At 46.7% G+C, this 23,726-nt stretch overlaps 2 protein-coding genes across 2 annotated transcripts in view; one reads left to right on the forward strand and one right to left on the reverse strand.

Moving 5' to 3' along the window:
• TDRD12 (tudor domain containing 12) overlaps positions 1–10,091 on the forward strand; it is a 66,377-nt gene extending 56,286 nt beyond the window's left edge. Inside the window, exons 25-32 of the mRNA XM_064582036.1 lie at positions 1,313–1,405; positions 3,141–3,313; positions 6,664–6,773; positions 8,008–8,068; positions 8,167–8,280; positions 8,365–8,518; positions 8,605–8,671; positions 9,099–10,091. Coding sequence (XP_064438106.1) covers positions 1,313–1,405; positions 3,141–3,313; positions 6,664–6,773; positions 8,008–8,068; positions 8,167–8,280; positions 8,365–8,518; positions 8,605–8,671; positions 9,099–9,190 — 864 coding nt within the window. The 3' untranslated portion in view covers positions 9,191–10,091. The remainder of the gene's footprint in view (positions 1–1,312; positions 1,406–3,140; positions 3,314–6,663; positions 6,774–8,007; positions 8,069–8,166; positions 8,281–8,364; positions 8,519–8,604; positions 8,672–9,098) is intronic.
• Positions 10,092–10,989: 898 nt separating this feature from the next.
• Positions 10,990–23,726, reverse strand: part of SLC7A9 (solute carrier family 7 member 9) — a 36,468-nt gene continuing 23,731 nt past the window's right edge. Inside the window, exons 14-16 of the mRNA XM_045890332.2 lie at positions 13,785–13,959; positions 11,694–11,807; positions 10,990–11,258 (exon numbers count right to left, since the gene is read on the reverse strand). Of these exons, the coding sequence (XP_045746288.1) occupies positions 11,743–11,807; positions 13,785–13,959 (240 nt within the window). The 3' untranslated portion in view covers positions 10,990–11,258; positions 11,694–11,742. The remainder of the gene's footprint in view (positions 11,259–11,693; positions 11,808–13,784; positions 13,960–23,726) is intronic.

Raw genomic sequence — 23,726 nt, forward strand, 5'->3', positions numbered from 1 at the left:
TGGTTCCTGACAGTTAAAGACCCTCGCCCGGCTGGTCGTCGTCATCATTAGTGCTCACAGTCTTAGAATTGGTATAAGCTACGCATCACGGTGAAATAAGTTGGCTGCCAGCTTGGGAGGAAACAGTGTGAGCCCCAAGTGGGTACCCCCATCAAATGGAGGCAGAGGCCAGCTCATTCCCCTGGGGTTGGGAGGCCGGGCAAGGAAAGAGAGCACAGGAAGGGCATTTCCTCTGGGCCCTTCAGGAAGAGTCCCTAGGATTTCCCTACATAGACCAGATGAGGCACCGAAGGTGGAGAGAACACACAGTACACGAAAGAGCCGCCCCAGGTGGGCTTCCATGGCTTGCCAGACAGCTGGTCCCGCTCATCAGCAGAGCAGTGAGTCTTCTTCCTAACGATGCGCTTGATTCTTCAAAGGAGGGTTAAATTTCATAAAATCCAATTAATAGGACTTTGCAGTTGGCAAAGTAAAAACAGTTTGGGTTATAAACAAGGTCAGACATGGTCCAGGGATTAAACAGGTGAGTGTTTTCACAATACAGGATGAACACACGACACTGCTGTTAGAGGTCCATTAAAAATACTCCTTATTAAATAGTGGTTTTTTTTCCTTCTGCAAAGTATTCAGAGTGTCCCTGTGGTCTGGTACCGTTGGGCTCTGGGGATGTAGCCATTAGCAAGAAGGTCATGGTTCTTGTCTTCAAGAAACGTTTGGTCTGTCAAGACGATCAACCACAAGTATTTCTTAAAGAGGGGCCTCTGGAAAAGGGGGCAAGTTTCTCCCATGTGTATTCTTTAAAATGACTGTGCAAGGTTCAAGGGGGATGGAAGCATCTAATTGTGATGAGCCAGCTCCCTCCTGTCTGCTTTACAGGAGAGGAAATGGGCCTGAAGGAGTACTCTGGCACGTCGGGTCTGCTGGGGCCCTGCTTGAGACAAACATCAGCCATGTGCTCGGGACAGGGTACATGGAAGCCGGGGGCCCCTCAGCTCCAGGGTCTCTTCAGGCTCAGTGAGCTTCCAGAGACAGACTTGTTGTTCACAGAGGAGAGCTAGGACACATGGCCGCAATGGGGAACATGCAGCCTGGGGGGTCCAGAGGTGCCATTTGCCTCTGTCCTTATTCAGCTCCCCTGTTAATTACCCTTGTCCACGCAGGGGCATGAGGGCCTCTGTAACCTGACTCATGGGGTGGGGGTAAGGCTCAAGTGAAATGCATGGAGACATATTTTGCAAAACTATACAGCATAAACAGAATAAGATATTTTCCTAAAGCTTCAGAGAAATTACCTAAATGGTTTTTTTTCTAGGTTACTAGGTACATTCATCGTAAAATTATTGGAAAATTGCATGATGCCAAAGTGATATTGGCTTTAGGAAATACAGTGTGGATCGATCCAATGGTGGGTATGCAGTTTTCTTTTTTTAAAAAGATTTTATTTACTTGGGGGGGGCGCACACAAATGGGGGAAGGGGCAGAGGGAGAAGCAGGCTTCCCGCTGAGCAGGGAGCCCAACGTGGAGCTCGATCCCAGGACCCTGAGATCATGACCTGAGCCGAAGGCAGATGCTTAACCAACTGAGCCACCCAGGCGCCCTGAGTATGTGGTTTTCTTAAAAGAAATCTGTTTTTGGATGGACCCCTAAAATTATTCTAATTTGTTGCTTGAATAATATATTTCTTCACCAAATATTTATTGAGCACCCATTCTGTGCTAGGTCTGGTGTGGGACACTTGGCTTCTGTCCATGAACAGAAACTCCTACTCTGTGGAGTTGCCACAGGGGTGGGCAGGGCTGAGTGTCAGACCAGGACCTGTAAGTGGGGCCTCCCCGCAACCCCTCCAATGCCAGCATCACCCCCTCTGACCACTCGTACACCAAGAACTCTGCTTTTCAATCTGAAGTTCTCCATTGGACTTAAATCTTAGTATGTGTATAACATTTAAAAGAATTCAGTTCATAAAATTGTTCTGCTGGAAGTTATTTTTATGAGACTGGAAAAGCCTTCACACCTACAAAGAGGAGTTTGGGTGTAAGATTTAAGAGTTCAGAGGAGACAATGATTTTTAGTAGAGAAGGTAAAGATTACCAATACAGGTCAAATGAAGATTTGGCGTCTTGGTTTATATAATAGTATTCTGGTTCTTTACTGGAGGAAAAAAATGTAAATTTTTTTTTAAAGATTTTATTTATTTGACAGAGAGAGACACAGCGAGAGAGGGAACACAAGCAGGGGGAGTGGGAGAGGGAGAAGCAGGCTCCCCGCAGAGCAGGGAGCCCGATGAGGGGCTCGATCCCAGGACCCTGGGATCATGACCTGAGCCGAAGGCAGTCACTTGACTGACTGAGCCACTCAGATGCCCCAAAAATGGAAACTTTATTAAGAGATTTTTAAGACGATAGCTAAGGAAATGAAGAAGCAAAGACAATCCACCTGGCATTCTGCTCCCACAGCTCGTGTAGTGGTGTCCATGGCACGGTGGAGGGGAGACAGACCCCCACACACTCCCTTCTCTTCCCAGACCGCTCGGCCCCCAGTTTGAGTAGAGAAAGGCTCTTGTGCCATTCCCAGATGGGAACACATTCCCGGTGTTCGCTTAGGAAGGTGCTCCAGCTGGTCCTGGCCTGGCTCCCCACCCTGCTGCCATGAAGGGGATGCCCAGTCCTGGGTCTGCACCTCCCATCGACAGGAATCTCAGTGTTGCAAAACCTCATATTTTGTGTAAATTAAGATGGATGAGAATATTTTGGTTGCAGAAGAAAACCAGTGGAGGAAACTGCCCAGAGCACAGGATTTAGGGCCATGGTGTAGGCCCTTTCTGGGCACCGACGTCTCTGAGCCTTAGGGTCCTCCTTGTTAAGAGAGATAAAAAGTTAGAAAGATCTAAGAATTTTGTGTGTGGTCCCAGCATTACAGGGAGCCCCCAACCCCAGCCCTCATCGTACTTCTGTAGTGTGGGAGTGGGCTCTGGAAGAATCTCACGTGTCACCTCAGTTACAAAATCAGCTGGAAGCCACTCAGGGAGGCCCACGAGCGCCCAGCGTGACAGTGAGATCGCAAGGTCACGTGAGCGTTTTCTATTGATTTGAAAGTTCAAAGCCTGATTCCTGCAAATAGACTTTTTTTTTTATTCAAGGTGCACATTACAAAACTTTCAAATTTGAAGACCTCTGTTATTGACTATAATGTTCGTACTGAAATTTTGTCGATGGGAATGGGCATTGACAACTCGGAGCATATAGAACAGCTGAAGACGTTACACGAAAGAGCTAAAATGCCACCTGATGAAGAAAGCCTGAGCCAGGCCCTGTAAGTGGGGTTTTGTCTCCCATTTGGAAGTGCGGTTTTGTAGGAATAGAACTCAGGAGCTTAGAGACTTTTTTTTTGTTTGGAGGTTGAATAGGTTACTGAGTCTCCATGTTTCCGTCACTCAGCTTCGATGATTTCTCAGATTTGGGGAATCTGATTTTATCCATACCCCAATGTACAGTTTTGTTTTTGGTGGAATAGTATCCAACCAATCCCAAGTGTATTGTTTGACCTGTATCTCTCACACAGTAAGTTTTTGTTAGCTGTTGATCGACAGACAGAAAAGTCTACACGCTGTAAGTACAGGCCGGTGGATTTTCTGAGCACAGAAACCAACCCCGGATCAGAAGGTGGGCACGATCAGCCCCATCTCCTGCTGCTCCCTCCCCGAGGGCAACTGCTGTCCCGATTGGAGAGCACAGATTGCTCTCCCTGGGTTGTACCGTGTCTGACGGGAATCAAGCAGTGTGGCTCTCCTCTCTGGCTCCCTGAGTTCGGCACAGTTTGTGAGATTCATCCGTGGTGTGTGTGTGGCTGCAGATCATAAGTCCTTACCGCTGCATACGACTCCATCGTGTGAATGTACCATAAACGTACCATTTACCCATTCTGCTGCTGAGGGAAGACATTTCCCTGCCCTGGGCCCTTTCGGGTGGTGGTGCAGTCGACGTTCTCCTACATGTGTTTGGTGCATGGACGGAATTGCGGAGTCCCCCCTAGAGCTGGTGCCCAGCAGTGTTCCAGATGGGCCCAGCTGGCACTTCCACAAGCCGAACGTGAGAGACAGTGGAAGTCCCTGGGAAAGTACCTGGCATCCCCCACGAGGCAGTCACAGAGCCGGCTCAGTTACCCCTTGATTTCGGGGACGGGGAGGAAGGTGCCGTGACTAGAGCAGAAACGCGGGGAGACCCGTAGGTGCGCGCGTCGGAGCCACCCCGGGTGGGATCTTGTCGGACCCCGGGAGCATTTGCAAGCCTTGGTCGGGCTCGCGCCCTGAGGAGGGGAGCCATGAGAAGGTGTTGCGCAGAGGGATGGTTTAGTCAGAAGATCCTTGGCTACTGTGTTGAGAAGAGGCTGGGGTGGGGGACAAAGGCTGCGCCAAGAGCTCGGGACAGGGTGCCGGTGGCTTGGCTGGTGCGGCTTTGTGGAGGTGGCCAGAAGTAGCCTGCTTCCGAATGCAGTTCTGGGGGGTGGGGTCTCTTGGAGGCTCGCGGGCAGGTCCTGGGTCCTGGCAGCCGGGACCTGGGTAAGAGCCCGAAGGAGTGCCTGTCGAAGTCCGAGGGGGGCCCAGTGTTGGGAGGTGGGCGGCTGAGGGGAGCCTGAGAAGGAGCGGCAGCGTCCGAGGCGGCCAGGGAGGGCAGACTCCCAGAGGGCGGGTGAGGCGTGTCCCGGAGCAGGGAGCCGTGAGCCTGCCACACGCCGCCGGGAGGCCCGACGGGTGAGCTCGGCGAGCCGGCCACGGGGTCGGCCTGGGGCCCCTGGTAACCGATGAACGCAGCACAGTTTCAAAGAACATGGCAAAGGTTAAAATACTTGAACCTCAAGTTGTTAATTTTTATCTTAATGAATTTGAATGCCCGTGGGATTAGGAGACACGTCTGTTTTACACACTTCCAAGGAAACAAAAATTGCCCTGTGCTTGCTTGTAAGATTTGAAACAACAACAACAACAACAAAGCTGTCCTTAGAATTTAGTCGATTCGATGAGCACGAGGCGCGGCCAGTTCTGTGAAACACAGCAGCTGCACCTGAGCCCCGGCTCTGTTCCACGCTCGGCCCTGCGCGTGTGCAGCAGTCTGGCACACCTGTGGGCATACGCACGGGGCGGGCGTGCAGAGGGCCGCGTGGAAGGTGCTACAGACGGAGCCTGCCCAGCAGAGACTCCATTTCAGGAGCTGGATGGGGAAGCCATGGCGGTAATCTGGATCAGAAGGAGGAGAGGGGCGCCATTCTTACAGCAGGCTGGGAAAGAGGACGGGTCCTGGGGACATGAAAGCTCTGGAAGCCATAGAGCTTGGTGACCGGCAGACAGCGGGGGTGTGACTGTAGAATCTGAGCCCTGGGCGGGGAGGGTATTGGCATGGTGGACGGTGTCACGGTGCTGGTTGGGGAGGAGGAGATGGCGAGTTGGTTTGGGACACGTCAGATTGAAGGATTATGGAAAGCATCAGCCTGGAGCTCAGGAAAGCTGCTGGGGAAGACCCGTTTGCTGGGAGCGGAGGAGAGCCACCGTTCGGGAAGTGTGTGACGAGGAGGGATGGAACCCCAGTGGATGAGGGTCTGGTGAAGGAGAGGGAGCCGTGGTGGAAGAGAGCGGGGATGGAGGGTCTGGCGCTGCACTGTGGGGAGAACAGGGCCTGGGGAGGGGCCCCTGCCTGGGTGGTTGGAAACAAGATGCTGCCTCCACCATTTGTGGGGTGTGTGGGGTGCCACTCACAGGCTTCATGTGTGTCGGCCAGAAGTCCCCTTGGAGACACACATGCACACCCCCCACGCCATAGATGTGTGTGTGTGTGCACGCAGGCGTGCGTGCATGTGTTTGCATGGGCTTGCTCCTTTAGGGCTGAGTTATCTCTGAAAGGATGCACAAAAATGAATTACGTTGTCGCCCATGACCAAGGCAGTGGGTTGGCTGGGAAACAGAGACGTGAGGGAGATTTTTTGCTGTGTAAGACCTTCTCATTTATCTCAAAACATTGAACCACATGAAAGTGGTTATCTGTTCAAAAAAAAAAATTTTTTTTTTTAATTTTTAAAGAATGAGGCAGCCCTCTGTGTACTGATATGGAGTAATCTATCTCTAGTTATTAAGTATAATTGAAGGGGCAGAAAAGTGAATGGAGTCCGTTCTCAGGTGTGTAAATGGTGTGTATGTGTGTTTCAGATACAGATGGCATTATATGCTTGTTTATGCAAAGCGCGTTTCTAGAAGTAGCCCCACACTGGTTAAGGGGGTATCTCGGGGAGGAGGAGCTGAGGGACTAGGGCAGGGGTGCAGAGATGCTTTTACTTCCTCCTCTTTTATCCATTTTGAAGTGGGTAGCAGGGCTGGTAATTCTCAAAGTTAAATGATTTGAAAGAGAACTTTTCTGGTAAATGAGGTAACGCACTTATCGGCCAGTACGGATTGATGATCTGCTCTGGGCTCGCCACAAGGGGCGCAGCAGTGAGCAGAGCTGCTGGCCCTGCCCCGCCCCCCGGGGCGTGAGTCCTGACCCCGGGGCAGGTCTGACAGTCCGTCAAGGCCGTCCGTGGCTGCCTGCCTTCCTCCTCTTGCTGGGAGGGCCCCGTAGAGGGCCAGAGCTTGCTGTCTCTTCGACTCCGAGTTAACCTTCACCTCCTCCGTCCAGGGCGCCTTCTCCAGCAGAAGATGCTGCTCGTCCGCAGAGCCCACAGCAGGAGGACAGAGGCTCGGAAAGAGGTGCCGACTCCGGGGCAAAGCCGGAAAACCAAAAGCATGGTTGGTGATTTAATACATGGCTCACTTAGGGGTGCCTGGGGGGCTCAGTCGGCTAAGCGTCTGCCTTTGGCTCAGCTCATGATCCCAGGGTCCTAGGATCGAGCCCCGCATTGGGCTCCCTGCTGAGCAGGGAGTCTGCTTCTCCCTCTGCCTCTGCCCCTCACCCCTTCTCGTGCTCACTCTCCCTCTCTCTCAAATGAATTAAAAAAAAAATCTTAAAAAAAAAAACATGGCTCACTTAAAATCATGAAAGCTTAGAAGTTTTCCAATGTTGAGGCTTTCCACTTTTAGATGAATTCTATAGAAGGTGACATAAACTGGTATTATCTAACTTTGTTTTTAATTCAGCTTCCAATGTTTTTTTAATAACTTTTGCCTTTTTGTTAGTTGAGGTATAATGTTCATCCAGGGAAGTACCACACAGCTCATCAGAATTACTTACATGTGTGTCTGTGTCCACGGACCACACCCAGATGAGGCGGCTTGAACATTTCTAGAGCCCCAGGAATCTCCCTACCACATCTTCCCCGCCTGAAACCCTTCCCAGGAACCACCGTCCTGACGTCCATTGCCATCAGTTCCACTGAATTAGAAGCACAGGGTGTGCGCTCTTGGGGCCTCTCCCACCCAGCGTTCTGTCTGAGATTAATCTAGGCGATTACAAGGAGTGGTGGCACCTTCTTACCCCTGAGTGCTGTTCTGTGATCCAAACACACCCCGAGTTATTTATCCGTTCACCTCTTGATAGACACTGAGGCTGTTTTCAGTTTTTGACGATGGTTAAAGCTGCTGTGAACATTCTTGCTCAGTCTTCAGATGGAAGATTCGGGGGCTTTAGACCAAGAAGTTCAAATGGTGTTGTTTTAGGAAGTGTCATGCTCAGCACTGGTCCCTCACATAGATCTGCGACCAGATGCCTTCTCCTCTGGTGGGCATCTCTCGGCCTCGCAGGTTAAGATGGCCGCCGGTGGTAACGCCGCTCCCTTTCAGAGTGATTTGACTTACCTGATGGTTTAATTATAGTATTTGTCAGAGCCCGTTTTTATTAATTCTACTAAATGGTGCATTTTAATTTCTTCTAATTATTCTTTGCGAGTGGATACTCGGAAATTGATACTCTTTGTCAATAGTTCCTCGACTAAAAGTTGCATGAAGTGTGAGAAAGTACTGATAGGTACGTGGAGTATACAGTTACGTATAAATAACTTACTGGAACATTTGACTTTCTGCCCAGAAACTTCACCTGAAAACACAAGTGATTCTCCCCTTCACAGAACCACAGAGCCTCTGAAAACGTACGTCCCCCCATGACCGGGGTCGGCTTCCCTCCCCTTCCCCCGACCCCCCAGTGAATGAATTGTGTGCCCGCGTAAGCCATCGTCTTCTCTCCTAGCTTCCACCCACAGATAAAATGGTTCCAAAAAGATGATGTGGTCATACTGAAGATAAGAATAAGGAACGTAAAAGATTACAAATGTAAATATTTCCAAGATAGAGTCGTTTTCAGGTAGGTTCGTGTATGTCTTGTAGACCTACAATTGAAATCACTTCTACCATGTTAAAAGACTGGCCTTTCTCTCTATACACCTAGTGGCTGGGCGGGAGAGAAGTTTTACTTGGCTGACATGGAGCTGCGGGCCAGCATAGTAAAGGACGCCTGCAAGTGCGCGATCACAAACGGGGAGCCTGTGATCACTCTTGCCAAAGAGACCAGGGGATCTTGGTGCAGCTTACTCAAACAGAGGGTGAGTGGAGATGAACCGGGGGGCTGGTCTCAATGCCCCAAGCGTGACTTACTCTGTCATTTAATGTCACCTCTTCTCTTGAACAGAATCCTAATGTGGCTTTTGATTTCGATCACTGGGAAGAATGTGAAGAGGACAGCCAGTTCCCCCAGGGTAAGATGGGGTGTGCCCACTTCCTGGGGAGTCGCAGGTGCTGAGTGCCATGGTTTGAGGACTGCGGCCCTTGGGGAAATGGGTTGTTACCGTGACGCCCTTGGGAATTGGTTTTCTCCTTGTGGCCGATCTTGGTGCTAAATGTTCTGGTTTGAGGAGGTATCAACTCTTAATTATAAGCATACCTTCTTACAACACTTCTACAGATTTTCTTCCTGGGAGGATAATTAATTTCTAAGCAGGCACATTTTACCTGCTCATTTCTTGCCTAAAATAATGAAAATATAACATAAGTCACAAAATAGAGCTCTAGAGCCTAAGGGACTTTTCCTGCATTGGCCAAAATAATGGCAGGGTTCGGGGGTGGGGGAGATGTGCTAATGAGTCTGTAGTTAAGAGATTTTTCAATAATACCGAACTCTTGTAGTTGTGAATTCTAAAAACCTGCCGTGCAAAGTGGCAGAGGGGGCTGAGGACAGTGACCGGACATCGGAGGATGACGGAAGTGAGAGTGAATGAGCACAAGTCCGATCCGGAAGGGTGGCCCAAACTGCACACGGACAGATGGACACGTCGTGTGGCTGGGAGCTCAGGAAACAAGCAGTCACGGCCAGACCTGTCTTTGACTTAAGGATAAATTCTGACCAGACGTCATCCTGGGGCACTGGGATTGGTACTGGTGAGAGACGGGGTGCGGGGACTCTGGGGTGTGGGCTCTGGTCTGACCCGGGCCCAGAGTCCACCTGCACCGCCTCTCGCACGTAGCCTGTCCCCACACACTCACCCTGAGGGGCGGGGAGCACAGTGTGCCATTTGGGGGATGAATTGTCCTTTCCGGAGACTCTAGTCTGTTCACTTTTTCCCGGAGACCTGGCTGGTACCTTGCCAAAACCCTGGTGTTGTGCATATAAATTGAGGTTTCTGGGTTACGACTTCGTGCTTTCTACCCCGAGCTTGTTGGGATTCAACAGAACGACCTGTGGACCTGTACTTGCAGTATTCTGGGGAGACTGGGGGCAACCCGCAGATCGAGCGGGGTCACCTCGGCCGTCAACAGCCAGACCCATGGCTTCTGGATGTAGAGCTGCTGCTTCTGAAGCCCCGCCTGGCCCTGCACCGTCCTGGGCACTCGGGACAAAGATTTCTCCTCGGTGGAAACAGAAGAGGACGTGGGGGGCGCCTGGAGGCGACCCTCAGAACAGCTGGGTGTGGGGAGCCCTCGCAGCACCCAGGACGCCGTCCGGGCGTGGGCCCCTGACTGCGGGAGCGCCCCGAGCCGGACCTGCCGTGGTAGCCAGAAGAGCTGCAGAGCGGAGCGAAATGTCAGCCCTGTGTCTGTGTTCAGTAGGAGGCAGCAGCCTTGCCTAGAGGCCGGAAAGAAGGGTGCCCGAGCGTGACCATCGTGACTGCCCCCACGACCTTTATTGTCACATGTCAGAAAGCACAGAGGTCCCGGTAGGTAAGCCACCGCTTGAACAAACTGTCACCAGGCTGTCCTGTGAGCAGGTTGGGATCACACTCTGACTCTCAGTTTCCTCATCTGTAAAATAAGACCTCCTGCTCACTGCGTGGCCTCGCCCTGCTCAGGGGCCACCCCGGGATGCCTGCCGGGCGGGGGCGCCGTGAGGGAGGCCAGCCCCGGGCCGCCGGCGGGAGGACGGGTGGGCAGCCGGCTGGTTGCCGCCGGGACTCCCGTGGGCTGCTTGGCGGGTGTCAGATCGGCCCATGAAGTACTGGAGTGATTGTCCTTTTCTTGGGCTAAATCGGGCAGGCTCTTCAGGAGGTCAGAAGTCCTGGGGTCTTTGCTGGCGGAGGGAGGCTTGACTCTGCGGAGCTCTTGTAATGGCCTCAGCAGGTGCCTGTAGGTAGAGCTTCTGCGCTCCCACCGGGGGAGGCCTCTGGATGGGTGGCCAGGCCTCCTGAGTGGCGCTGGCTTGCCCTGTGACTGCTGGCCACCTGCTTATAGTCACTCTCTTTTGTAAAAACATAGCAACAATAAGAGCAAGTGATAGAGCTGCCTAAATCGGGGCTGGGGGGTGTTCAGCTTCTCTAGTGTTGTTCACAAATAGCCTGAGGGGAATCGTGGGGGGCTGGGCCAGATGTTTAAATCTGGATTTCTTTGTTCCAGACATTTAAATTTACCTATTGAAGTTCTGAATAACATTTTGTAGGACAGAGACAGTGACTTGTGAAATGTAAATTTTCTTTTAATACGTATTGATTTCATGTTTGGGGAAAATTTCTGAAATGCAAAGTAAAAGTACTTTTGTCTCTATGCTTCTAGAACTGCTCACAGAGTCAGTCGTGGTGTGAAGGTCTTTTGTAGTATATCAATAAAATTTGTGTTTTCACAGAAATGACAGTTCACTTTTTTTTCAACCATATTTTCCCTGAGTGCCAAATGCAAAACAGAATTATATTCACTACCGCCCTTTCTAGTTTGACCTGAGTGCCAGTGAAGGTTGGGGTGGGGTGCGGGGGGGCCGACCCCCGATTGTGGTTCCTGTCGTGGGCACCAGGCTGTGGATGGTTCTGGATGGTCCGCTTTGCAGTGGGTGCCTTGAAAATCAGCCTGGGGTAGACCCGCCTGGTACATCCCGGGTAAAATACAGGGGTTCAGTACTTCGGGCAGGGGGCAGATAGTAAAACATTTACACTTTAGTCTGCTAAAAATCTATTTCAACTGAAGCAAAAGTTTTACCTGTTTTATATAAAATATATATATATTTTATATATATTATATATATATATATGCCCTATTGATCACTGAGTTTAAGGAATACCCTTTATTTAGGTAGGTGTGACGTGCCTGTCCCTGGTAAGGAGTCCCAGCGTGGGTGGTCGTCTGCTGGGCCTGGCCGCCACATCTCCGCCTGCTAACTTTAGTAAACATCTGTCCTTCTCTCTAGAACCCCCACCCAGAGAAATGAGGATGTCTACAAATAACAATATTATGAACATCCGAATACATTTTTTTCTTAAGGAAAAACATAAGGAGGAAATAACCACAAATATCGCTTACAAAAATAAATTCAGCACGGCTTGGATGAGGCTCCCGGAGGCCGGGCCCGTTACTCTGGAGCCTCCTCTGGCGGCACAACTTCCATCAGCATCTGGAGGTACATGGTGATGGGCTCTGCAGTAAAAGCCGAGCAGAAGTGCAGTTAGGGAGCTATAATTAAAAGCTGGCTTCACCTCACTTCCCACCCTGGGGGGCCGTGTCCTCTGTTGGGGCCGGGCTCAGGGGACATGGGCTGAAGGTAGAGCCATGCTGGGAGCCATGGTGGCTCTCTGGAGGGAAGTTATTCCCCAGGAAAGCATTAGGAGCCTGCTCACTGTTTTACTCTGGGGAAGATCGGCACAACTCATGTCCTTACGTAACCACCACTGACTGAGAGTTGAGTAGTTGGAAAGCACTGAGCCTGCATCTTGCTTAAAAGCTAGATTGTTCTTTTCACCTCCTTAATTCCAGCTTCCAACCAGTTCTTGTAGGGAGCAGCTTGGCTAAGTTTTCTAAAGCTGAGAATTAAGACCTACTTTGTAACCCTGTGGTGGTAAGTCATCCTGGCTAGATTGTCGGTATGATCAGATCTAAGCTCATGGTCAGAGGCAGGGGAAAATGGCTGTTCTCCCAGCACCAAATGTACTTTCCTACCTACAGTAGTGTGCCTGCAACCCTCTCTCAGCCTAGGCCTTCGATCAGAGTATAAAGAGGTTGGGCGGTGGGGAGAGCTCTTTCAGGAAAGTAAGAAGTCCCTGGTGGAAATAATAAAGCCCTATTTCAGGTGTGGTTTCACTTCGCTAATCAACATGAAACAGATTTTCTCTTGCTTATTCTAACACCGCTGTTGGGTTTCACCGGTGAGGAATGCAGGCCACGCCAGGATCTGAACAGCCCAAGCTGGAGAAGGGCATTCCCAGTCCCCGCTGGCTCAGTCTAAACCAAGTCTCAGGGTCAACCTCACTGCCTTCCAGTTGGGTTTTGCTCTTTTGTACCCTGTGTGTCTCCCGGAGTTGCATATATATATATATATATATATAAATATATATATATATATATAAGTAGAAACCCCAGAGGAGTGCTGAGGGGATGGTTGTGCTTTCCCTGCTCTCTGTTCAGACAAGCTGAAGAAGGGGCAGATGTTGAATCACATTTACTCCATCAACATTAGGCGGCTGTTGTATAGATCCGCAGTGAGACTGTGCAGCCCAATTCCTGCCTTGTAGAAACAGTACGGGGAGACGGAGACCAAGAAACAGGTCTTCAGGTAGTGGATCACTGATGGCCTTGGCCCCCGATGGCCACGGGGTGCTGGCGCTTCCCTGCAGTTGAATCTACGGCGTGGGGCACGGCACTGTGAATGTCTGTGCGCTGTAGCGAGTGCCCCTGATTGAAAGTGGCTAATATAGCTGAACTTCTAACCCACAATTGGCCTACAGTAGATGAGTAGCCAGGATTGCTGAATGGTGAGCAAGAGCTAGGGCTTCGGCATGGGAAGGCTCGGGCTCTCGTCCCAACACTGCTTGGGTATCTCTGGGATGCTGTTGGGCCTCTCAGGATGTCTGTGTATCAGGCAAGAGAAGGTGGTGCTCTGAAGGTTGGATGCAAAACCATGTGAATATGCTTATCGGTCCTGAACCACACACTTAAAAATCATTAGGATGGGGCGCCTGGGTGGCTCAGTCATTAAGCGTCTGCCTTCGGCTCAGGTCATGATCTCAGGGTCCTGGGATCGAGCCCCACATCAGGCTCCCTGCTCAACGGGAAGCCTGCTTCTCCCTCTTCCACTCCCCCTGCTTGTGTTCCCTCTCTCGCTGTGTCTCTGTCAAATAAATAAAAATTTTTTAAAAAAATCATTAGGATGGTCAAGTTCATGTTATGTGTATCTTACAATGAAAAAAAAAACATGGTGATTTCCCTTCCTACTTGTTTACAGTAATTGACGGGAACAAAGGCAGAGGCCCCAGGTGGACCCCAGAGGTGCCCCACGGAGGAAAAGGTGAGATTTGCTAGCTGCATGAGCTCCTGCGATAGGGAAGGACAGGTGAGGTTGTGGAATGCGGTTGCCTGTCTGTGCTTCGCTAAGAGAACAGTCCCTCTGTTGGTACTTACTTGTGATTTTCTGAGCCCATCCAAACTTATAGTGGACAAAAAGGAAGTAAAATATAAGGCCACTCAGTATAAATAATACACAGTAGAGATACTCCATTGCAGGTTCGCTGATGATTGGGGCCACAACCAGAAACACGGATATGAGGGTCACCAGGATGGGGATGAAAATGGGCACCTGCAGACAAACAACATGGTGTCATGACCTGGCCATGGGCATTCATTGTCTTCCCGAAAATTTTCATCCCAAACCAAACACTGCTACAGAACAATATGATGAGCTCCTTGGTGCCTGTCCTCCAATGTCAATAGTTATAAAGTAATTTTGCCAATCTTGTTTCATCTAGTCTACCTTTTTTTTTCTTTTCCCTAGAATATAAAGAAAATGTCAGACATCGTGTCATTTTACCTGTGAAACCATTCAGTATTCACCTCTGAGGAGGACGTTATGTTTTAACATGTTTATTCCCTCCTCTCTTTTCTTTTACCTTGTCATTGATTTGTTGTAGGAATTGGATGATTCATCCTAATACAAGGTCTTAATTCTAGCTTTGCCTGAGAACTTGCTCCTCTGTCCCTCAGATTTCCCGCACACGGGTAGTTGGATCTGGAGGCAAGCATACTTTGTAGCTGGAGCCATATGCTTCCCCTTGTAACACATCACGAGGCCCTTATGTCCCACTGTCCCACCTCTGAATTGGCAGGGTCAGTCTGTGGGTTCAGGAGCCGGAGGAGAAACCAGGGCCACCGGATCGGGACTCCTCCATCTTCTGCAGGGAGCGGTTTTCTTTTAGTTGGAAATGGCACTTAGAAACCATAATCTGGGGGATTGGACTACTCATTGTTCTTTTACAGGGACAGAAAATTTTTTTTTCAAGAAAAAATTCACAAGTTCATACTGATATTTCCAATTCATTGCATTTCTTTCCCTTTAGACTTCATGTCTTTTTTTCTTAACGCTTCTGAAAATCTTGGTTCTTAATGGCTTTAGCGTAATTACTCACTTGCTTTATCCTGTAATGTGCCTGTAATAAATAGGCAAAATAACTGCCAGTTCTACCACTACCAGAAGTATGGTATGAAGTGTAAGAGTTCTTGTTCTTTTTAATCTCAAACTATAGCCCACGAGGGAGATTCATTCAACATACTGCCCTTCGATTTTTCCCTGTGTGGTGTGGTCATTTACTTATCAGAGTAAGGTTTCTTTTTTCTTTTTTTTTTTTTTTTAAGATTTTATTTATTTATTTGACAGAGAGATAGAAGAGCACAAGCAGAGGGAGTGGCAGAGGGAGAGGAAGAAGCGGACTCTGCACTGAGCAGGGAACCCGATGCGGGACTCGATCCCAGGACCCTGAGATCATGACCTGAGCCGAAGGCAGACGCCCAACCATCTGAGCCACCCAGGCGCCCCAGAGTAAGGTTTCTTATCTCCATTTGTTTTCAGTTTTGAGGGATTTGTTTTTTCCCTTTTATCTTAATTTTTAAAATAATTTAAAACCTTTTTTTGATTTTGGTTTTTTTCTTCCATTATTTATTTTTGAGAATAAATAGAAGCACAACCATACACACACACACACACACACGTTCATCTTCCACTACCCCCAGATAAAAACTAGCAAATACATAATGGGTAGTTTTGTACTTTGCTTTTTCCTAATATATTCCAGAGATAGTGCCATAGTAATACACAGAATATTACTCCTCCATCTTTTCCTGCTGCATCACACTCTACTTTGTGGATGTATCAAAATTTATTTGAGCAAGTCTACCATTGAGTGGCTTTTGGGTTGTGGGAGCCTTTTGCTAGTACAGCAAATGCTGCAGGAAATAACCTTGTATATATATTATACTTTGGCCAGTATCACCTTGGGGGTAGACTACCTCAAAATGGGGTGGCTGGGTCAAAAGATAAGTGCAAATGTGAAATTGCTGGATATTGCCAAGTTCCTCTCCTCCCCACCACCTCCATAACAGCTCCTCCATTTGTATTCCAGCCACCATGTGCGAGAGCGGGCTGCTTCCCCGTGGCCTCACAAGAATACAGTGGGGCCAGAGCGTGGAATCTCTGCCTGTCTGGTGGGCAAGCAGGGGCACCTCATCAGAACTGTGGCCTGCATTCTCCTATTAGGGGTGGGGTGGGGTTTGTTGGGGTCCATTTGCTTCATTTTTAAGTGTCACTGTAGTTTCTCTCTGAACTGTCTTTTCATTTTTTGTTTGTTTATATGATCAGTCCATTTCAGATGTTGGTAATTCCCGTTTCCATTTTAGGAACTCTTTTGTGATATTATTGCCAATATTTCCCCCCATCTGTTATATATACGGGTTTTTAACTTCTCTTTTTATCAATGCCTAAATTTTTTTGGTGGGGTTATGTTCATCCATTTTTTCCTTAGTAATGATAGATTTTGAGTCATAGGAAAGATTTCCCCCATTTCTGGATTACAAAGCAATTTATATAATTTATATTTTCTTCATCAGCACCATAATATTTAAATTTTAAAGCCTTTATATTTTAATATCCTCTCTTCTGTTTTGGTGGCTATTCTTGCATCAATTTGAACTTTGTAATCAACTCCTGCAACTCTAAGAAAAAAATCAGATGTATCGTGATCTCATTAAATATCTAAATTAAAAAACAGTGACATCTTGGGGTGCCTGGGGAGCTCAGTTGGTTAAGCGTCTGACTCTTGATTTAGGCTCAGGTCATGATCTCAGTGTTATGAGATCAAGCCCCACGTTGGGCTCTGTGCTGTGTTTGGAGTCTGCTTACGATTCTCCCTCTGCCCCTCTCCACCACCACCCCCTAAAAAATCAAACAAAAAAGTGACATCTCTATGACACTGATTTTTCTTAAGAACATGTATGAATTTTCACTTGTTCAAGTGATCTTTTCTTTCAGAAGAATTCTGCAACAACTTAGAGGCCTCACCTCTTGTTGAGGTTATGGCTAAGCACTTGTTCATTATTTGTTTTGGGGAATGAGGTGCTCTCTTTGTTATCTTTCAATTGGATGTCATTTTTTTTTTTTAAAGATTTTATTTATTTATTTGAGAGAGAATGAGAGACAGCATGAGAGGGAGGAGGGTCAGAGGGAGAAGCAGACTCCCCGCCGAGCAGGGAGCCTGATGCGGGACTCGATCCCGGGACTCCAGGATCATGACCTGAGCCGAAGGCAGTCGCCCAACCAACTGAGCCACCCAGGCGCCCCGAATTGGATGTCATTTTTATAAACAAAAGCTATCGATTTCAGTGTATTTCTTTGCTTTACAGCATGGAGCCCAATGCAGGGCTTGAACTCACAACCCTGAAATCAAGACCTGAGCTGAGATCAAGAGTCAGACACTTAACCGACTGAGCCACCCAGACACCCTGTTGATAGAAATAATCTGAAAAATCAATAAAATAACCTGTACCTAACCTTTCATTTTAATTTTTTTTTTAAATATTTTAAGTAATCTCTACACTTGACACGGGGCTTGAACTCACAACCCTGAGATCAAGAGTCACATGCTCTACTAACTGAGCCAGCCAGGCGCCCCTGTAGCTGACCTTTTAAAAAATGAGAGGAAGGGAGGGGGGCAGAGCAAGATGGCGGAGGAGTAGGAGACCTGGATTTCGTCTCCTCTCAGGAATTCAGCTGGATAGGGATCAAACCATTCTGAACACCTACGAACCCAACAGGAGATCGAAGAAAAGAAGAGCAACAACTCTCTCATCAGAAAAGAGACCACTTTCTGGAAGGTAGGACGTGCGGAGAAGTGAATCCGAGGCGATATTCGGGAGGATAGACGGCGGGGGAGGGGCGTCCGTCGGCCACTTCTGGCAAGTGATAGAGCCGCGGAGCACAAAATCGGAACTTTTACAAGTCTGCTCCGCCGAGGGACGTCACTCTGGTGGCTAAGCGGGGGCTGGAACCCTCCGGGACAGTGTGGTCTCAGGACCCTCGGGGTCACAGAAAGACCAGGGGTGCCTGAGTGTGGCAGAGCTCCCAGGTAACGGAGCAGGGAAGCCGGCTGCAGAGGCGGAGCCCAGGCGCGGGCTCTCAGCTCGGGGTGGCCATGAACCGTGATCCGCGGCACAGTCGGGCCCCTGCTCCTCCAGCAGGGACCCAACAAGCGGCAGATCCGGGGAGACTCACCTTCCTCCCCCGGGAGGAGCCGCACAGGAGTGCACCGCAGGGATCTGCTGGGTTTGGAGACTCCACACGGGGTCGGGTGCCAGAGATAGAAACGCGCAGTCACAGGCCGGGTGAGCACGGAGTGCGGCCGGAGAGCGGGGAGACGGGAGTGACTGACGGCTTTTCTCTGGGGGCTCACTGAGGAGTGGGGCCCCGAGTTCTCAGCTCCTCCGGGGCGGAAATTGGGAGGCCGCCATTTTCACTCTCCGCCTCCAAAGCTGTACGGAAAGCTCGCAGGGAACAAAAGCCCCGGAGAGCAAACCCGAGCAGATTACTTAGCCGGGAGGGGGCAAGGGCGGGGCAATTCCGCCTCCAGCAGAGACATTTGGAAACCACGGCAACAGGCCCCTCCCCAGAAGATCAGCGAGAACAGACAACCAAGACCAAGTTTACCGATCAATGAGAACGGCAGAACTCCAGTGCTAGGGGAATACTGCACATAGAATTCATGGCTTTTTTACCATGATTCTTTAGTCTTTCAAAGTTAATATTTTTTTAACTGTCTTTTTTTCTTTTTTTTTTTTTTGAATTTTTCTTTTTCCCTTTTTCAACGAACATTTTATCAATCCCTTTTTTTAAAAAAACATTTTTATTTTTCATTTTTAGAGTCATATTCTATCCCTTCATAGTAGTTACCCGTATTTTTGGCTTATATATATAAGTTGTTCTCTCTTTAAAATTTTGAGATAGTTTCTTCTAACAGATTAAAATAAACCCTAAATCTCTAGTATATGGTGTTTTCTATTCCCCTGCCTGATCACATCCTCTCCCTTTTTTTTTTTCTTTTTTTAAATCCTCTTCTTTCTTTTTTCAAACAACTTATCAATTCCTTTTATAAAATTTTTTATAATTTCCATCTTTACAGTCATATTCCATCCCTTCATCATATCAACCCTTATTTTTGTACATATATGTTTTTCTTTCTTTAAAATTTTGGGAGTCACTTTCTTCTAACAGACCAAAATACACCCAAAATCTAGTGTGTGGCACTGATCTATATACCAGCCTGATCATATTTGATCACATTCTGGTTTTTTTGTTGTTGTTTTGTTCTGTTTTTGTTTTTATCTTTTTTTTCTTTTTCTTTTTTCTCTCTTTCCCTTTCTTTTCCCACTGCTTCAGGTCTTTTCTGATTTGTTTAGAGTATATTTTCTGGGGACGTTGTTACCCTGTTAACATTTTGTTCTCTCATTAATCTATTCTCCTCTGCACAAAATGACAGGACGGAAAAATCACCTCAACAAAAAGAACAAGAGGTAGTACCGACTGCCAGGGACCTACTCAATACTGACATTAGTACGATGTCAGATCTAGAGTTCAGAATCATCACTTTCAAGATGCTAGCTGGGCTTGAGAAAAGCATGGAAGTTATTAGAGAAACCCTTTCTGGAGAAGTAAAAGAACTAAAATCTAACCAAGTTGAAATCAAAAAGGCTATTAATGAGGTGCAATCAAATATGGGGGCACTAACTGCTAAGATAAATGAGGCAGAAGAGAGAATCAGTGATATAGAAGACCAAATGATGGAAAATAAAGAAGCTGAGAAAAAGAAAGATAAACAACTACTGGATCACGAGGGCAGAATTCAATAGATAAGCGATACCATAAGACGAAACAACATTAGAATAATTGGGATCCCAGAAGAAGAAGAAAGAGAGAGAGGGGCAGAAGGTATAATGGAGCAAATTATAGCAGAGAACTTCCCTAATTTGGGGAAGGAAACAGGCATCAAAATCCAGGAAGCACAGAGAACCCCTCTCAAAATCAATAAAAATAGGTCAACACCCCGACATCTAATAGTAAAACTTACGAGTCTCATAGACAAAGAGAAAATCCTGAAAGCAGCTCAGGAGAAGAGATATGTAACCTACAATGGTAGAAACATTAGATTGGCAACAGACCTATCCACAGAGACCTGGCAGGCCAGAAAGGACTGGCAGGATATATTCAGAGCACTAAATGAGAAAAATATGCAGCCAAGAATACTATATCCAGCTAGGCTGTCATTGAAAATAGAAGGAGAGATAAAAAGCTTCCAGGACAAACAAAAACTAAAGGAATTTGCAAACACAAAACCAGCCCTACAAGAAATCTCGAAAGGGGTCCTCTAAGCAAAGAGAGACCCTAAAAGCAACATAGACCAGAAAGGAACACAGACAATATACAGTAACAGTCACCTTACAGGCAATACAATGGCACTAAATTCCTATCTTTCAATAGTTACCCTGAATGTACATGGGCTAAATGCCCCAATCAAAAGACACAGGCTATCAGATTGGATTAAAAAACAAGACCCATCGATATGCTGTCTGCAAGAGACTCATTTTAGAACCAAAGACACCCCCAGATTGAAAGTGAGGGGGTGGAAAACCATTTACCATGCTAATGGACACCAAAAGAAAGCTGGGGTGGCAATCCTTATATCAGACAAATTAGATTTTAAACCAAAGACTGTAATAAGAGATGAGGAAGGACACTATATCCTACTTAAAGGGTCTATCCAACAAGAAGATCTAACAATTCTAAATATCTATGCCCCTAACATGGGAGCAGCCAATTATATAAGCCAATTAATAACAAAAGCAAAGAAACACATCGACAACAATACAATAATAGTGGGGGACTTTAACACCCCCCTCACTGAAATGGACAGATTGTCTAAGCAAAAGATCAACAAGGAAATAAAGACTTTAAATGACACACTGGACCAAATGGACTTCACAGACAAATTCAGAACATTCCATCCCAAAGCAACGGAATACATATTCTTCTCTAGTGCCCATGGAACATTCTCCAGAATAGATCACATCCTAGGTCATAAATCAGGTCTCAACCAGTATCAAAAGATTAGGATCATTCCCTGCCTATTTTCAGACCACAATGCTTTGAAACTAGAACTCAATCACAAGAGGAAAGTCAGAAAGAACTCAAATACATGGAGGCTAAAGAGCATCCTACTGAAGAATGAATGGGTCAATCAGGAAATTAAAGAAGAATTTAAAAAATTCATGGAAACCAATGAAAATGAAAACACAACTATTCAAAATCTTTGGGATGCAGCAAAGGCAGTCCTAAGAGGAAAGTATATAGCAATACAAGCCTTTCTCAAGAAACAAGAAAGGTCTCAAGTACACAACCTAACCCTACACCTAAAGGAGCTGGAGAAAGAACAGCAAATAAAGCCTAAACCCAGCAGGAGAAGAGAAATCATAAAGATCAGAGCAGAAATCAATGAAATAGAAACTAAAAGAACAGTAGAACAGATCAATGAAACTAGGAGCTGGTTCTTTGAAAGAATTAACAAGATTGATAAACCCCTGACCAGACTTATCAAAAAGAAAAGAGAAATGACCCAAATCAACAAAATCACGAATGAAAGAGGAGAGATCACAACCAACACCAAAGAAATACAAACAATTTTAAGAACATATTATGAGCAACTCTATGCCAGCAAATTAGATAACTTGGAAGAAATGGATGCATTCCTAGAGATGTATCAACTACCAAGACTGAACCAGGAAGAAACAGAAAAGCTGAACAGACCTATAACCACTAAGGAAATTGAAGCAGTCATCAAAAATCTCCCAAAAAACAAAAGCCCAGGGCCAGATGGCTTCCCAGGGGAATTCTACCAAACATTTCAAGAAGAATTAATACCTATTCTTCTGAAACTGTTCCAAAAAATAGAAATGGAAGGAAAACTTCCAAACTCATTTTATGAGGCCAGCATTACCTTGATCCCCAAACCAGACAAAGACCCCATCAAAAAGGAGAATTACAGGGGTGCCTGAGTGGCTCAGTCGGTTAAGTGTCTGCCTTCGGCTCAGGTCATGATCCCGGGGTCCTGGGATCGAGTCCCGCATCGGGCTCCTTGCTCCACGGGAAGCCTGCTTCTCCCTCTCCCACTCCCCCTGCTTGTGTTCCCTCTCTGACTGTGTCTCTCTCTGTCAAAAAAATAAATAAAATCTTAAAAAAAATAAATAAATAAATAAAAAAGAGAATTACAGACCAATATCCCTGATGAATATGGATGCAAAAATTCTCACCAAAATACTAGCCAATAGGATCCAACAGTACATTAAAAGGATTATTCACCACGACCAAGTGGGATTTATCCTGAGGCTGCAAGGTTGGTTCAACATCCGCAAATCAATCAACATAATACAATACATTAACAAAAGAAAGAACAAGAATCATATGATCCTCTCAATAGATGCAGAAAAAGCATTTGACAAAGTACAGCATCCTTTCTTGATCAAAACTCTTCAGAGTATAGGGATAGAGGGTACATACCTCAATATCATAAAAGCCATCTATGAAAAACCTACAGCAAATATCTTTCTCAATGGGGAAAAACTGAGAGCTTTCCCCCTAAGGTCAGGAACACGGCAGGGATGTCCACTATCACCACTGCTATTCAACAAAGTATTGGAAGTCCTAGCCACAGCAATCAGACAACAAAAAGAAATAAAAGGCATCCAAATTGGCAAAGAAGAAGTCAAACTCTCACTCTTTGCAGATGATATGATACTTTATGTGGAAAATCCCAAAGACTCCATCCCAAAACTGCTAGAACTCATACAGGAATTCAGTAAAGTGGCAGGATATAAAATCAATGCACAGAAGTCAGTGGCATTCCTATATACCAACAACAAGACAGAAGAAAGAGAAATTAAGGAGTCGATCCCATTTATAATTGCACCCAAAACCATAAGATACCTAGGAATAAATCTAACCAAAGAGACAAAGGAGCTGTACTCAGAAAACTATAAAATACTCATGAAAGAAATTGAGGAAGACACAAAGAAATGGAAAAATGTTCCATGCTCATGGATTGGAAGAACAAATATTGTGAAGATGTCAATGCTACCTAGAGCAATCTACACATTCAGTGCAATCCCCATCAAAATACCATCCACTTTTTTCAAAGAAATGGAACAAATAATCCTAAAATTTGTATGGAACCAGAAAAGACCCCGAATAGCCAGAGGAATGTTGAAAAAGAAAAGCAAAGCTGGCGGCATCACAATTCCGGACTTCCAGCTCTATTACAAAGCTGACATCATCAAGACAGTATGGTACTGGCACAAAAACAGGCACATAGATCAATGGAACAGAATAGAAAGCCCAGAAATGGACCTTCAACTCTACAGTCAACTAATCTTTGACAAAGCAGGAAAGAATGTCCAATGGAAAAAAGACAGTCTCTTCAACAAATGGTGCTGGTAAAATTGGACAGCCACATGCAGAAGAATGAAACTGGACCATTTCCTTACACCACACACACAAATAGACTCCAAATGGTTGAAAGACCTCAATGTGAGACAGGAGTCCATCAAAATCCTAAAGGAGAACACAGGCAGCAACCTCTTCAACCTCAGCCGAAGCAACTTCTTCCTAGAAACATCGCCAAAGGCAAGGGAAGCAAGGGCAAAAATGAACTTACTGGGACTTCATCAAGATAAAAAGCTTTTGCAAAGCAAACAGTCAACAAAACCAAAAGACAACCGACAGAATGGGAGAAGATATTTGCAAATGACATATCAGATAAAGGGCTAGTATCCAAAATCTATAAAGAACTCATCAAACTCAACACCCAAAGAACAAAGAATCCAATCAAGAAATGGGCAGAAGACATGAACAGACATTTTTCCAAAGAAGACATCCAAATGGCCAACAGACACATGAAAAAGTGCTCAATATTGCTCAGCATCAGGGAAATCCAAATCAAAACCTCAGTGAGATACCACCTCACACCAGTCAGAATG

The sequence above is a fragment of the Mirounga angustirostris genome, unplaced genomic scaffold (genome assembly GCF_029215605.1).
Source record: "Mirounga angustirostris isolate CCGP_5_RB_7025 unplaced genomic scaffold, mMirAng1.0.hap1 SCAF_16, whole genome shotgun sequence".
In the NCBI taxonomy this organism is placed as follows: domain Eukaryota; kingdom Metazoa; phylum Chordata; class Mammalia; order Carnivora; family Phocidae; genus Mirounga; species Mirounga angustirostris.